This window comes from Acipenser ruthenus, chromosome 4 (assembly GCF_902713425.1).
Source record: "Acipenser ruthenus chromosome 4, fAciRut3.2 maternal haplotype, whole genome shotgun sequence".
Lineage (NCBI taxonomy): Eukaryota > Metazoa > Chordata > Actinopteri > Acipenseriformes > Acipenseridae > Acipenser > Acipenser ruthenus.
In genome coordinates, this window is record NC_081192.1 from 106,012,999 (window position 1) to 106,028,931 (window position 15,933).

The 15,933-nt window shown below is 41.2% G+C and overlaps 1 protein-coding gene across 1 annotated transcript; it reads left to right on the forward strand.

Moving 5' to 3' along the window:
* The first annotated feature begins 3,017 nt into the window (after positions 1-3,017).
* Positions 3,018-15,694, forward strand: LOC117399677 (nuclease EXOG, mitochondrial-like). Its single transcript, XM_059023364.1, has 6 exons — positions 3,018-3,237; positions 4,863-5,012; positions 6,480-6,619; positions 7,506-7,582; positions 7,734-7,848; positions 15,020-15,694. Exons 1-6 carry the CDS (start codon positions 3,090-3,092, stop codon positions 15,470-15,472), a joined length of 1,083 nt encoding a protein of 360 aa, XP_058879347.1. The 5' UTR covers positions 3,018-3,089; the 3' UTR covers positions 15,473-15,694.
* Positions 15,695-15,933: the final 239 nt, after the last annotated feature.

Consider the following 15,933-nt stretch of genomic DNA (forward strand, 5'->3'; position numbering starts at 1 on the left):
GTCCGTGTGGGGGCAGTGATACAGCAGTCCAAAAGTTCCGAGATGGTTTCAATACTTTACTTTCTACATGTACTTATACATATACACATACAAATTAGTTTCAAAATGCTGATGTGAAAAATCCAATCACCAAGCTGGTCCCTACATCGGAAAAGGTTGGGAACCGCTGGTCTAAATGATGACTTTAACAGGCCGCCTGTGCAATTCATTTAAAATAGTAAGAGAAAAGGAACACACAGCCACAAATGGTATAATGCAGGAGACTTTTCAGAAGTTGTTTTAAGATGCCTAATTAAAGCACAAAGTGGTCTAATATTTTCATACCAGTGCCTACTGTTTCTATATCACTCATTACTGACCAAAAATTGAAATTCATGCAGGTATGTATGTAAATGACAAATCTTGAGGTGTTCTGATACATTTGCACACTAATGTAGAATAATAAAGTGAAGTAGAAATCTACTCAGCAGGTCTATATGATTAAATGCTAAGTGTGTTTCCAGGTGAGTCGGATTAGCAGACTGCTACCTGAACTGCTTTGTGGAGCTAACCTCCGGTGTCCATGCTGACCCAGTGCAATTCTTTTACATTCCATGTCTTGCTTAGCGTAGTTTCCTTGCACACTTGAGACACATCATAGGTGGTAACTGGGGGTCCTGATACTTAGACTCAGAATTGCCTTTAAGAAGTATTTATCGGCAGACATTCAATTAAATCTGTTCATTAATGTGTTAATTTGAAAACAAGAAAAGCAGCCCTTGTCTCATCTTTACAACTGTGTCTGAATCAATGGCATTTCTTTCTTCATTGAGTTTGTTAAAAACCGACAATTCCATGTTTTGGATTTGCAACTGTAGCAGCATCCAAAATCTTATTGTTCTTAACTGTCCTACCACTGATGAGCACGCTATAGTGGAGAGGTGCATGTGTACAGATGTGCAGTTTGATTAACTGGTACACTATAGTGGGGAGGTGTGTACAGATGTGCAGTTTGACTAACTGGTACACTATAGTGGGGAGGTGTGTGCAGATGTGCAGTTTGATTAACTGGTACACTATAGTGGGGAGGTGTGTGCAGATGTGCAGTTTGATTAACTGGTACGCTATAGTGGGGAGGTGTGTGTAGATGTGCAGTTTGATTAACTGGTACACTATAGTGGGGAGGTGTGTGCAGATGTGCAGTTTGATTAACTGGTACACTATAGTGGGGAGGTGTGTGCAGATGTGCAGTTTGATTAACTGGTACGCTATAGTGGGGAGGTGTGTGTAGATGTGCAGTTTGATTAACTGGTACACTATAGTGGGGAGGTCCATGTGTACAGATGTGCAGTTTGATTAACTGGTACACTATAGTGGGGAGGTGCATGTGTACAGATGTGCAGTTTGATTAACTGGTACACTATAGTGGGGAGGTGTGTGTAGATGTGCAGTTTGATTAACTGGTACACTATAGTGGGGATGTGTATGCAGATGTGCAGCTTGATTAACTGGTACACTATAGTGGGGAGGTGTGTACAGATGTGCAGTTTGATTAACTGGTACACTATAGTGGGGAGGTGTGTGTAGATGTGCAGTTTGATTAACTGGTACACTATAGTGGGGAGGTGTGTACAGATGTGCAGTTTGACTAACTGGTACACTATAGTGGGGAGGTGTGTGTAGATGTGCAGTTTGATTAACTGGTACACTATAGTGGGGATGTGCATGTGTGCAGATGTGCAGTTTGACTAACTGGTACACTATAGTGGGGAGGTGTGTGTAGATGTGCAGTTTGATTAACTGGTACACTATAGTGGGGAGGTGTGTGTAGATGTGCAGTTTGATTAACTGGTACGCTATAGTGGGGAGGTGCATGTATACAGATGTGCAGTTTGATTAACTGGTACACTATAGTGGGATGTGCATGTGTACAGATGTGCAGTTTGATTAACTGGTACACTATAGTGGGATGTGCATGTGTACAGATGTGCAGTTTGACTAACTGGTACACTATAGTGGAGAGGTGCATGTGTACAGATGTGCAGTTTGATTAACTGGTACACTATAGTGGGATGTGCATGTGTACAGATGTGCAGTTTGACTAACTGGTACGCTATAGTGGAGAGGTGTGTGCAGATGTGCAGTTTGATTAAGTGGTACACTATAGTGGGGAGGTGCATGTATACAGATGTGCAGTTTGACTAACTGGTACACTATAGTGGGGAGGTCCATGTGTACAGATGTGCAGTTTGATTAACTGGTACACTATAGTGGGGAGGTGTGTGCAGATGTGCAGTTTGATTAACTGGTACATTATAGTGGGGAGGTCCATGTGTACAGATGTGCAGTTTGACTAACTGGTACACTATGAAGACACTGCTGGGGTGAAATGATCCAGGAGCTGACACAGTAACAACCTCAATAGCTTTCTTTAGTATCAGATATCTTGTTTTAAAAAGAATTGAGGATATGGCCTGTTTAATACACTATCCCAGTTAAGGGGTTAGGAAAATGTGTGAAAGTTTTAAAATGAACTGCCGAGTAAAATCTATATTTTAAAAAGTAATGAAGTAATGAAAAAAGTAATGAACGGCTAGTCATTGCCAGGACTATGTACCTTAACAAAGAGTGATATGCCTGTTTATATTAACAAAATGAAAACTGCTGTTGAAACTGGCAAAGCTTGTACTCAATCAAAGAACTGTTAATATACATTTCAGCAAAATCAACATGAATATTGGATCTGGCAACACTGAATGGAATAATTGACAATATCATTTTTTTCAAGAAAATGAAAATATGTATTGATATACAGGCGTGGAAAGAGCCTGACAAATTCACTAATCATTATTCAATGTAAAGTTCATGTGGATAACCAAGCTCGTAATGTTACACATCTAGCAAAACATAATGTTACTGTCGTCAAGTGTATGAGTGTAGGAACGGCCAGTCACCACCAGATGTCAGTCACAATTTATTTTACTTTTTTTTTCAGCAGCCACAGGACTTTCTTTTTCATTTTCTCTCGACCTTCGTTGGTTGATAACGTCATGCCGCTGCTGTGAGCGGGGTAGCGTGTATCTGCAGTATAAAGACAGCTAAGTGTGGGCATGTCTGCACGGTGGAAGCCGCTGTTTCGCTTCGGGTTTCTCGGCGGCTTTGTGTGGGGTGCTGCTGTCACTACAGCGTCTTGTGCCACAGCGCTGCATCTTTATCAGCGCACAGACTTCGCTCAACTTCCAGAGGAGGACAGCACTGGTAAGAACTAGAAGAGAGCAAAGTAAATAAAAACTCACTTGACTAGCATATTACTCTATTACTCAAAACCCTATTTTTTACATTAACTTCTATATATATATATATATATATATATATATATATATATATATATATATATAATCACGTACAGTGTTTGCAATACTTCAGATATGCATTAAACTAAAGAGACTTTGTGTTACCCTTTTTCATTATTGTTACTGGTCTTTCAAACATGCACGGTGCAACCTCTGTTAAACTGTACAAAACAGGGGTACTCAGTAGGCGGTCTGCCAGAACATTTTGACCGGATCGCCAAGTCATCAGATGATGAATCTGTGTTTTCACTTGCATGCACATTGGAGTGCTGTGCATTTTCCAGACGGCTGAGTGTGGATTCGCGAGGGTACAGTAGGTGTCGCTGTGATACAGTAAGCCGCAGATACTCCGTGCGAGCTATGAATGAAACTAAATGTACAAGTCAACACAAACGAAGTGAAACTCAGTCCCTTCTCTATGCCTAATAAAACAACCGTCATTAGTAATTGTTTTGAAAATACATAATTAAGATAACATTTTCATACCTTATGTGGTACGAGTTCAGAAAATCTCACAAAGACAAAGAAAACAATGACGAGTAGCTTTTCCAAGCCGATTAAAAAAAACATTACCGGTAAAACATAATATATATATATTTAAAAACACATACGAGTCAACGCACATTTGTGTTACTGCTAGTACTCGTGACTCGGGGAAAGCATACAGCAGTACTACTCGTGTGTACGAAAACTTCACTTTGCAAACGGTAGCGCAGGACAGAACCCCGGTCAGATATCGATCCACCAAAACGTGCTATGTGTGAGCAATGAGTATGCTAATTGTATTGGTGATGAAAGCTGTCAAATGCTGCGATCCATGTCAGGCTTGCAACACATGCAGTTAAAATGTTTACTATCTTAAGAATCTGCAGATCACACGATGTGTGCGGATATTCGTTATCCAAGACTAACATTATTAATATCCGTGTTCTGTTCAGTGAAACATGATGTTTGTCTCTGCTAACACAGACACATGAAAGAATACAGTAGTTATACAATGTTATGGTTATGGCAGGGAAAGAACTCGAGCAGTAACATGTCAGTAAAGAAGGTAGACTATTAAAAACTCCCCCAAAAACTCCTTTAAAGCTAGTGAAGAACTCTCAAACCAACATGTGTAAAAACGATATTTGTGTAGCTCTGTGTTTGTTGGTATGGGGGGTGGCAGTGAGAGTGACAATGTGCTACGGACCTTGGTCTTGCTGTAACCAAGAATGCTGGACCTTCACTAAGAGTACCCCTGCTGTACACAGCACTGTCAGAACAATGTTAATACTCGCTGCAAACGACTTGTATGCAACCAAACATTGCAGTCCTACCACTGGCGTAAGTTTATACACTCTACCTGCCACTGCAGCTCAACAGGGCAGAGTAAGGACAGCTTGCAAAATTGCTGCGTTTAAATAAGCCTGGGTTAAGTAGTGGATATGTGATCCTGTACAATAGAATTGATTATCCAGTTGTGATGGGATTTATTTGTTGTGAGACTTTCAGCTTAAAACTTCAATATCAATTTTTGTAATTTTGTAGAACCACTGGAAGATCGAGAACTTTGTCGATATGGCCTACCGTTGACAGGTGCAGAAATTAGATATTACTCAAACCATACGTTATCCTACAACCAGACCAAAAGAATACCAAGGTGGGTGCTGGAACACATCTCCCGTGAAAAGCTGTTGGGTAAGTAACGATGAAGTGGACATAAGACTGTAATAGTCATTTCTCTTACAGTGTGTTTATTTTCAGTTTTCCAAAAGTTTTCAAATATTTAGTTTAATCTTTGTAAGAAACGAACTGGCGTATCATTGCCAGAAGATGCCAGGCCATCACGTTTTTCTACTTGTTTTAGCTTCTTGTAGTTTTGCCTTAGAATTGTGATTGATTGCTTTGAAGTTACTCATGAAAGATAATGTTTGTTAGATAAACTGGCTTTTTATTTCCTGGCATCTCATTGGCTTGTACCTTTGGCAGGGGTATGCATTAACTTTCAATAGATAACCAGGAAATAAAAAATACCAGCATTCGTGCCTTTTCACTGGACAGATATCCTTGAGCCACCTAATTTAAACCACAAAACTTGTTTCTGTCTTTTTTTTTTTTCTCATAACAGTTGCCTATTTTCTAAGCACAATAAGACCCTCCAGGGTGGGTGGTATTGTGAAATGCCCGCCTTTCAGGGGCTGCGTCGCCTGCAACGTCGGGCCGCATTACGCCCTCGGGTGGGCCGGTGTTGCCCAGTACCACTCACCCTGTCGGGTCTTACTGCTTGCTTGATCCCTCGTGATTAAGTGTGAAGTGGCAGCTGTTGATAATTGAAATACACCCCATACAACATAAGCGACACTAACATGGTCAGGTTGTGCTGCAGAGTAACATATTTACCAACTGGCTCTATTGTAATGATCTGAACAGTGTCAAATCAAAATGCTGCCACCCTTTAACCTGTATAAATCCTGCTGGGATTTGTTGACCCTCTTTGTAATATGCAATACAAATACACTTAAAAGAGGTAATCAAAAATGGGTGGCGGTGTCAGCGAATATATGTTCCCCCAGGACCGAATATTCGTTCCCCTAGGAACCAATATTCAGGAATTGTTTCCCTATCTGAATATTTGTACCCCCTTATTGTTTTGTAACAAAGTAGTCTTTCTTTGCATACAAGTCTATATCCATGAACTTTAAACAAAAACTTTCATTTTAAGACCACTTTCCCTAACCTCAATCCTAACCCTGCAGTGCCCTCTGACAGGTCCAGTCTCGCCTACAATAATACATGAGAACAGCCTGCAAGCATTGCTCCCGTTTATTGGCATTACGCATGCATCATTTACATACAAATAGGAGAAATAACAGATGCATGCAGGGGCAAAAGATGTTCGCTGGTGGAACAGATATTAGCTCCCTTGGAGGTACAAAGAGACAAGGACCAGGGCAACCAAGCCCCCAGTAATGTTGTTGAAGCGGACACCCTGAGATCCTTCAAGAAGCTGTTTGATGAGATTCTGGGATCAATAAGCTACTAACAACCAAACTAGCAAGATGGGCTGAATGGCCTCCTCTCGTTTGTAACCTTTCTTATGTTCTCATGTTCTCGTGTTCTTAAATGTTGGTTTCCACCGGTGTTCATTGTGAGCTTGTGTTGCAGGGAAGGCTGATCGGAAGCACTGCAGGTTTAAGCCTGATCCCAATGTCCCTCCTCTCTTCACGGCTGTGAATGAGGACTACCTGGGGAGCGGCTGGTCTCGGGGGCACATGGCTCCGGCCGGGGACAACAAGTGCTCAGGGGTACAGTAGGGTTATCCATCTCTTTGTGTGCAGTCTGTAAGGGCTGATCCCAGCCAGCATTGAGTTCAAGTGCAAGTGCGTTTAAATGAGATCACCGCGTTTGAATCCATTTGCAAAGTATTTGCATTTGGCAGAATGTATTAGACAAATAAATTTGAATAATCTATCAAATGCATTTATCAAGTGTGACCATTTAGCCAATTAATGATACAGCTATTAGTGATGCATTGTTAAAGTAATTGTAGGGTTAATTGAGAACTTACAAGTGTTTGAAGTAATTTCAGAATACATAACTGATTACATGAGGAGTGTGTGTGTGAAGTCTCAATGCATATACATTTGCATTTGTAGTTAAATGCAACTGAGGTGCACGCGTTTGTATTTGCATGTGCATTTGTAAGATTAGAATGAAGCTGCACTAAATTGTGATTCAAACCATTTGAGACCCTGTTCAGGTTAGGGATTTGTTATTGTGTTCAGATTTACTAATTTCAATTTTAACATTTCCACTGTAAGTCTGACAGACGTTTAGAACATTTAGAAAGCCTTACATACATAGAGTTGAAACGTTTGTCTTTTGAATTTGATAGTTTCTATGAAAATGCTGTTTTATGTTTTTAAATCCTTAGATTTCTTTAGAAATCAGTAATAACATTATGTGTAAATGTTTAACATACCTGTCATAGAATTATAAAACTGGGTTTCTACAACTGATGCAACATGCATTTCATTATCATGGTTCTTATTATAGGTCAGTTTGGACCATCAGGGTTCAGATTAGCTAGACACAGTAACTACGTTTACGTTTTTGCCTGCATAAAGATTAAACAGTATCTGTTTTCTTAAGTTAATTCATTTTTAAAATCTTTTTGTTTGAATTCAATAGCAGTCTATGGCAGAAACATTTTACCTGTCTAACATCGTGCCACAAAACTTTGAAAACAATGCAGGATTCTGGAACAGGTAAGCTGTGCTGTTTGTAGCTTTGTTGTACTGATAGCAAATGAAGAGCTTGTAAAACTACTTTGAAATGTTTTGGTGATGGGGGAGTGCAGCGTTAAGTTTTGAAGGTTCATAATTTGCTATGATTTGTGCGGTGTGTGTTTCTTTACAGGCTGGAAATGTATTGCCGGGAGCTGACGGAGAGGTTTGAGAATGTGTGGATCATTTCAGGACCTTTGACCTTGCCAGAAGTGGGGAGTGATGGGAAGAAAACCGTCACCTACCAGGTCATTTGTTTTGTGTTTTTTGTTTCTTGCTGGACCCGTAGCAGAAAGTGGGGAAACCTCAACAGAATGCTTTATTCTTGACGTTGTTTATTTCTAGGTTTTAATAGTTTTAATATATATTTTATAATCCAGGGCTGGCAATGGAACATTGAACAAGCAATGTGATTTGTCAAGGAAGGTTCCAGCTGTGTGTAAAAACAGTTGGGGCCTTGTCACATATTTGAAATCACTGCGCTGCCTCACAGAATTTAAAGTACCGGTTGCTGATTCCTTTAAATTCATATTAATGAAAGCTGACTAATATATATATTCATTAATGTAAAGTCTGACACTTAAGAGAAAGGCAACAATAATTAAACTTCCTTTAACACTAGAAGTGCCGGAATTTTCGAACTACAATATATTTTTTTCTCCAAAAGGAGCAGTACTAAACAAGAAAAATAAAACATAAATAAAATAAACGTTTCACTAGTAACTATTTTGTAACGGGTCTCTGTACATACAGAATTGTATAAACATTTTATTTGTTTGTAAAAAATAACAGCAAAGGGTCTTTTTTTTCCGAAAATAGTATATAATGCACTACTTAAACATAAATAACTGTAATACAATAAACTATTTACCTAACATATTTATTTAGCCTACATGCCTGGCAGCTTTCTGACTTGTACAGTCCACACACAATACATGCTTCTCCACTTTCCCTGAGCATTTACTGCACACTGCCCTTCCACAACCGGCACAGACATCCAAAGTTTTGTTGTCGTTGCATTTTGCAACCTGGCATTGTTTCCTCTTGCGTGTGGGTGCAGCTCTGCAGCACTGCCAGAAGGGGCATCTGTCTCTGTTCTTTTCTGATCCATATGTGCCTGCCGAACCTCAATGGCTAACTACAAGATGAAGTCCCTCCCGTTGCAGTTTTCCCCGGTACATTCCTTGTACAAAACATACGCATTGATGGCTGCCAGGTCCAAAATGTTATAAAATACAACCAAAGGCCACCGACGAGATCCGCCTTTGACTGAATACTGTCGTGCTGTCTGATCTAGCATATCCACACCGAACATGTGGCATTGTACTATTCCACTGTCTCAGGCTTTCATCTGGTCCAGCACATCCACACTGAACATGTGGCATTGTACTATTCCACTGTCTCAGGCTTTTATCTGGTCCAGCACATCCACACTGAACATGTGGCATTGTACTATTCCACTGTCGCAGGCTTTCATCTGGTCCAGCATATACACACACACTGAACATGTGTCATTGTACTATTCCACTGTCGCAGGCTTTCATCTGGTCCAGCACATCCACACTGAACATGTGGCATTGTACTATTCCACTGTCGCAGGCTTTCATCTGGTCCAGCACATCCACACTGAACATGTGGCATTGTACTATTCCACTGTCTCAGGCTTTCATCTGGTCCAGCATATACACACAGACTGAACATGTGTCATTGTACTATTCCACTGTCGCAGGCTTTCATCTGGTCCAGCACATCCACACTGAACATGTGGCATTGTACTATTCCACTGTCTCAGGCTTTCATCTGGTCCAGCACATCCACACTGAGCATGTGGCATTGTACTATTCCACTGTCTCAGGCTTTCATCTGGTCCAGCATATACACACACACTGAACATGTGTCATTGTACTATTCCACTGTCGCAGGCTTTCATCTGGTCCAGCACATCCACACTGAACATGTGGCATTGTACTATTCCACTGTCTCAGGCTTTCATCTGGTCCAGCATATACACACACACTGAACATGTGTCATTGTACTATTCCACTATCGCAGGCTTTCATCTGGTCCAGCACATCCACACTGAACATGTGGCATTGTACTATTCCACTGTCGCAGGCTTTCATCTGGTCCAGCATATACACACACACTGAACATGTGTCATTGTACTATTCCACTGTCGCAGGCTTTCATCTGGTCCAGCACATCCACACTGAACATGTGGCATTGTACTATTCCACTGTCGCAGGCTTTCATCTGGTCCAGCACATCCACACTGAACATGTGGCATTGTACTATTCCACTGTCGCAGGCTTTCATCTGGTCCAGCACATCCACACTGAACATGTGGCATTGTACTATTCCACTGTCGCAGGCTTTCATCTGGTCCAGCACATCCACACTGAACATGTGGCATTGTACTATTCCACTGTCGCAGGCTTTCATCTGGTCCAGCACATCCACACTGAACATGTGGCATTGTACTATTCCACTGTCGCAGGCTTTCATCTGGTCCAGCACATCCACACTGAACATGTGGCATTGTACTATTCCACTGTCGCAGGCTTTCATCTGGTCCAGCACATCCACACTGAACATGTGGCATTGTACTATTCCACTGTCGCAGGCTTTCATCTGGTCCAGCACATCCACACTGAACATGTGGCATTGTACTATTCCACTGTCGCAGGCTTTCATCTGGTCCAGCACATCCACACTGAACATGTGGCATTGTACTATTCCACTGTCGCAGGCTTTCATCTGGTCCAGCACATCCACACTGAACATGTGGCATTGTACTATTCCACTGTCTCAGGCTTTCATCTGGTCCAGCATATACACACACACTGAACATGTGTCATTGTACTATTCCACTGTCGCAGACGTTCATCTGGTCCAGCACATCCACACCGAAATGTGGCATTGTACTATTCCACTGTCTCAGGCTTTCATCTGGTCCAGCACATCCACACTGAACATGTGGCATTGTACTATTCCACTGTCTCAGGCTTTCATCTGGTCCAGCACATCCACACTGAACATGTTGCATTGTACTATTCCACTGTCTCAGGCTTTCATCTGGTCCAGCATATACACACACACTGAACATGTGTCATTGTACTATTCCACTGTCGCAGGCTTTCATCTGGTCCAGCATATCCACACTGAACATGTGGCATTGTACTATTCCACTGTCTCAGGCTTTCATCTGGTCCAGCACATCCACACTGAACATGTGGCATTGTACTATTCCACTGTCGCAGGCTTTCATCTGGTCCAGCACATCCACACTGAACATGTGGCATTGTACTATTCCACTGTCGCAGGCTTTCATCTGGTCCAGCACATCCACACTGAACATGTGGCATTGTACTATTCCACTGTCGCAGGCTTTCATCTGGTCCAGCACATCCACACTGAACATGTGGCATTGTACTATTCCACTGTCGCAGGCTTTCATCTGGTCCAGCACATCCACACTGAACATGTGGCATTGTACTATTCCACTGTCGCAGGCTTTCATCTGGTCCAGCACATCCACACTGAACATGTGGCATTGTACTATTCCACTGTCTCAGGCTTTCATCTGGTCCAGCATATACACACACACTGAACATGTGTCATTGTACTATTCCACTGTCGCAGACGTTCATCTGGTCCAGCACATCCACACCGAAATGTGGCATTGTACTATTCCACTGTCTCAGGCTTTCATCTGGTCCAGCACATCCACACTGAACATGTGGCATTGTACTATTCCACTGTCTCAGGCTTTCATCTGGTCCAGCACATCCACACTGAACATGTTGCATTGTACTATTCCACTGTCTCAGGCTTTCATCTGGTCCAGCATATACACACACACTGAACATGTGTCATTGTACTATTCCACTGTCGCAGGCTTTCATCTGGTCCAGCATATCCACACTGAACATGTGGCATTGTACTATTCCACTGTCTCAGGCTTTCATCTGGTCCAGCACATCCACACTGAACATGTTGCATTGTACTATTCCACTGTCTCAGGCTTTCATCTGGTCCAGCATATACACACACACTGAACATGTGGCATTGTACTATTCCACTGTCTCAGGCTTTCATCTGGTCCAGCACATCCACACTGAACATGTGGCATTGTACTATTCCACTGTCGCAGGCTTTCATCTGGTCCAGCATATCCACACTGAACATGTGGCATTGTACTATTCCACTGTCTCAGGTTTTTTTTTTGCCATCGGTTCTGATCGCCACGGTTTTGTGCACAGAGCTGAGAATGAACCTGCAATGCTATACGCAGGGGGCTACCTATGACTCAGCGGCGTGTTTTTCAAGAACTCAAAGAATGTAGACAGGTCGACGCTACTTGATCAGGGGGCTGACTGTATTGAAAAGGACAGGCAGGATTATAGTCCTATATTTGATAAATAAATATGTATTGAAATAACCGGTTAAAATGACCAGTTTGGGTGCTTCTAGGTAAACGTGCTTATAATGATGAATTTCTTGTGACTATGCAGTTCAAACACCGTCAGTATATCTAATACATATATTTAGGAAAAGTCACAAACAGGCATGCACATTACATTCCAGAACGCAGAGTCATTTAAATTTGAAAACCCCAAACTGTCAAATTGACCAGCTTAGTGCTTCTAGTGTTAATAAAACTGCAATATGTCGCAATAGAAAAAGCTTTGTTCTGGTTTAATGTTATCCTGCTAATGGTCTCCAGATCTGTCATGGTATAATTGGAGAGCGTTTATTTTCCATTCTGTTCTGTTAGCCAGCTGGCAACTGAGAATGGATTCAGTGTAGCTACTCTACCATGGAAATGTACAGAATCCCTAGCCTAGCGGGCAGGGAATTCATCCATTGTTGCTTCCAGAACGAACACATTGCCTCCAGCTTTCCTAATAGGGGCAGTCAGAATGGCTAGCTGCCATGGAATCCTATCTGCCACTATTGTGAGCAGGGACTCCTGCTTCACCAGTCTGTATGTCTCCCATTGTTACCAGTGTCTTGAAGTTATTCCACATGATGCAAGTCAGTCATTATAATGCACTTTACTGTGATACAATGGCCTCTCCCAGGTGCTATGATTCGTGTAGAAATGCTAAAAAATATATCTTGGGGGGGGGGGGGGGGGCGGGGCAACTGTAATGTTTTCGCACGTACTTGATGACTTGTGACATTTTTAGTATATTTTTCTCCTGTTGAACTTGATTGAGTCCATAGGTACCTAACCCATAGAGCACAGGGGAGGCAAACTGTTTATTTTACCACTCGCCTAGTTTTGCTCTGTGCAAACACACTATTATTCTTTCGTTATGGTTTTGCCTGTAAACGGTTTACAATCTATAATAAGATGCCATAAGTCCAACATTACAAATAAATAACTAAATAAATAACACCCCACAATAAAACGCACCGTACACGAACGTTGGCTTGACCCACTACAGTCCTCTCTGCACTCTTTACAACAGCTAACGTTAGCAACGGTGTGACTGCAACATAAGACGCTGGGCAGTTTGGATACTACAAAAAATGATTAATTAAATATAGGCTAGGTCATTCTTAGTTTAGTTTGTTTCATTAAAATGTGTTTTAGTCAAAGTTAAATTATATTCAGTATGTATGTATTTATTTATTTATGTTTTTTAAATAAGGATGTTAGCAGGTTCATGTTGCTGTGGGGCCATGAACGGGTTCAACAGCAACTCTAAATAAAAAGTTACTGCGCTGGTAATAATCTGAAGCCGTGGTATTGCAGAATCCCGTTTTCACTTCAGAAATGTTTTTATTTTCATTAAAAACTTGTCGTTCTTTATTCAAATTAATTTTCAGCTTTCATATTGAAGCTTGTTGTGTACTACTCATTAAAGCAAAACAGTTAGGAATCTGCTTGAGACGTTTTTTAAAGTCAAGTAAGTTTATTTGTGTATGAATAATGACAGTAGTTTAATCTTACTTTTAAAGGCACGCCCCTGAATCGTAAGGTAATTAAACTGTTTGCTTATACTCTCCCTGTCGTTCCGCACACTGTCAGCCCTGGTTAAAGATATAATGTACCCGATCCGAAGCAAGTGTAAAACTTGCTTGAATATTAAAGTAAAAAATAGAAATATTTTAAAACTAGCAAGAAATGACTTGTTGCACGAGCAGCAGTTTCATTGTTATTTTACATTAATGTTTTGCCCTCTAACTCAATGAACCATATTTAGAAGCAAGCACAGGCAAAGACACAGTTTCTTAGAGCAATAAGATCATTTTAATGGTATAAAACAAAGAAACAACTCTTGACTGGTCCTTCCTGCAACTAAGTTTATACTGTTTTAAATGGTTTTATTCAGCAGTAACATAAATAAGAAAGACTGCATTTGCATCCGAGTGTCGTCTTTTTTATATAGTAAAACAGTGCTTTTGACATGGCAAGTATTTTGAACTGCCTTACTTGGGGAGTAATTACCTAAAGATCAGGACTTGCTTTTCTTTGTTTGTTTAACACTTTCCTCTAATAAACTACATGTGGGAATTCTAGGTGCAGCACTGTGCAGAGACTTGCATGTATTTGTATTTAATGCATGCTCAGTAAGTACATATTGTACATTTTATGCTGAAACATCTGGCCAATTTTGCAGGTTTGCAATTACTGAAACTGTAACTTCACAACAGCAAGGTTTGCTTGGTTTCTTAGAGCTTCTTCATTGTAAAAAATAAATAAAATGAGTTTGAAGGTAAATGTCAGTTACCCTGTTTTGTCTCCAGAGGGCAGTATAGCACTTTACAGATCAGTGTTTTAATATCCCAGTGCATGTATGAAGGCAGTGCAGTGCTATTGGCCCTGCTGTTAGAATGTAAAATGCAGCTTTCATAAAGGGTTTTATCAGAACACCACCTCACTGCTAAGGTGGTGTCACATGGTGCTTTTCAGTTGCAGTGAGTTGCACCAGTAAAGAGTATTTTGAGGACGCTTTCAGTCCTGAATTATTTCTGTCGAGCTGAAGAATAAACTCCTTTATTAAGTATAATAAAGAGAACAAGATAAATATTTTTAATTCTAGTTATATAGTGCCTCAGACTGGGACCTAAGAGTCCCAAGAGGTTCCTACAGGATTTCTGATGGCAGATGTTAACATACAGTGCAAAGCTAAGGTGGGAGAGGTCTTGCCAGGACTGAAAGGGTTAAGTTCCATTACCGGTGTGCAATAATACATAACTGTTTTACAGCTGCTTTTTTTTTTTTTTTTCGCTGGCCATTTGAATGATACAAGTCAATTTGACTTCATTACTAACCCTTCCATCAGATGTTCAATGTCCCATGTGTGATGCTCTGAGTATGCAGTTGAACCTAAACAAGATTTTGATGTAGCAGTTTGTTTCCTTTGCTAAACCCTTTTAATGACTGTGCTCCTCTTTCATTGCTAGGTGATTGGGAAAGGTAACGTGGCAGTCCCCACACACCTTTACAAAGTCATTCTGGCACATAGGAGTGACACTTCTTCTGAGCCCCTAGCCCTGGGGAGCTTTGTGGTGCCCAACAAACCAATAGGCTTTGACCGTCCACTGACAGACTTCCAGGTGAGTCTGGTAGACCTGGAGAAGATGAGTGGGCTGAGCTTCTTCCCTCTACTAGATAAGACCCAAGCAGTCCAGAGCATCTGTGATGCAGACCCCTGCAAGCTGATGGGCTTCAAGGAGTTCACTCTCTATATAACCAGCCGCAAGGTGAACAGCGCCAGGACTCTGCCCAGGCTGGAGAAAGCCATGTGTGAGCTGAAGGAACTGGCCATTGAACCGGATGCTTATCTCCTCAGCCTATACGAAGCGAAGAAGAAGGAGCTGGCGGGTGCAGTGAGCCGGGAGGACAAGTCTGGATGATTAGCAATGCTGCACACTGCAGAAGCGCACAAGCTATAAGCACTTGGATTCTGAACTTGTCTGGGTTTTGTTACAAGTGCCTGGGTATTGATTCTGGACAGCACATTTTATTGTTAATGTTTTTTTTATTTGTGTTCAAAGTCCAGAGACAGCCTGCAGTTTTCAAACTTCTCTTTTATTAAAGGCTAAGTTATGCCCAAATTGCATCTTTTTTTTTTTTTTTACATCAGTTTGTGGTTCTTAGAATTGTTATAGCTAATGTTAATGCACTGCATATGCATTGGAAAAACACGCAAAACATCTACTAATGTGCTTATTATCTTGAAAGCAATTGAACACCACATTCACTACTGTCCGGCATGTATCATCACTTTTCAGATTTGCACCGCAGACAGCCTCTTTAGATCGGAGACAACTTTAGAACCACAGAGCAATTTAGCTACTATACTAGCTAACCATGA

Bases quoted from the DNA above. Each gene is read 5' to 3' on its own strand.
- LOC117399677 (XM_059023364.1), top strand. From the start codon at position 3,090: ATGTCTGCACGGTGGAAGCCGCTGTTTCGCTTCGGGTTTCTCGGCGGC. The intron at 7,583-7,733 runs GTAAGCTGTGCT...GTTTCTTTACAG, and splicing joins AATGCAGGATTCTGGAACAG to GCTGGAAATGTATTGCCGGG. The intron at 7,849-15,019 runs GTCATTTGTTTT...TTTCATTGCTAG, and splicing joins AGAAAACCGTCACCTACCAG to GTGATTGGGAAAGGTAACGT.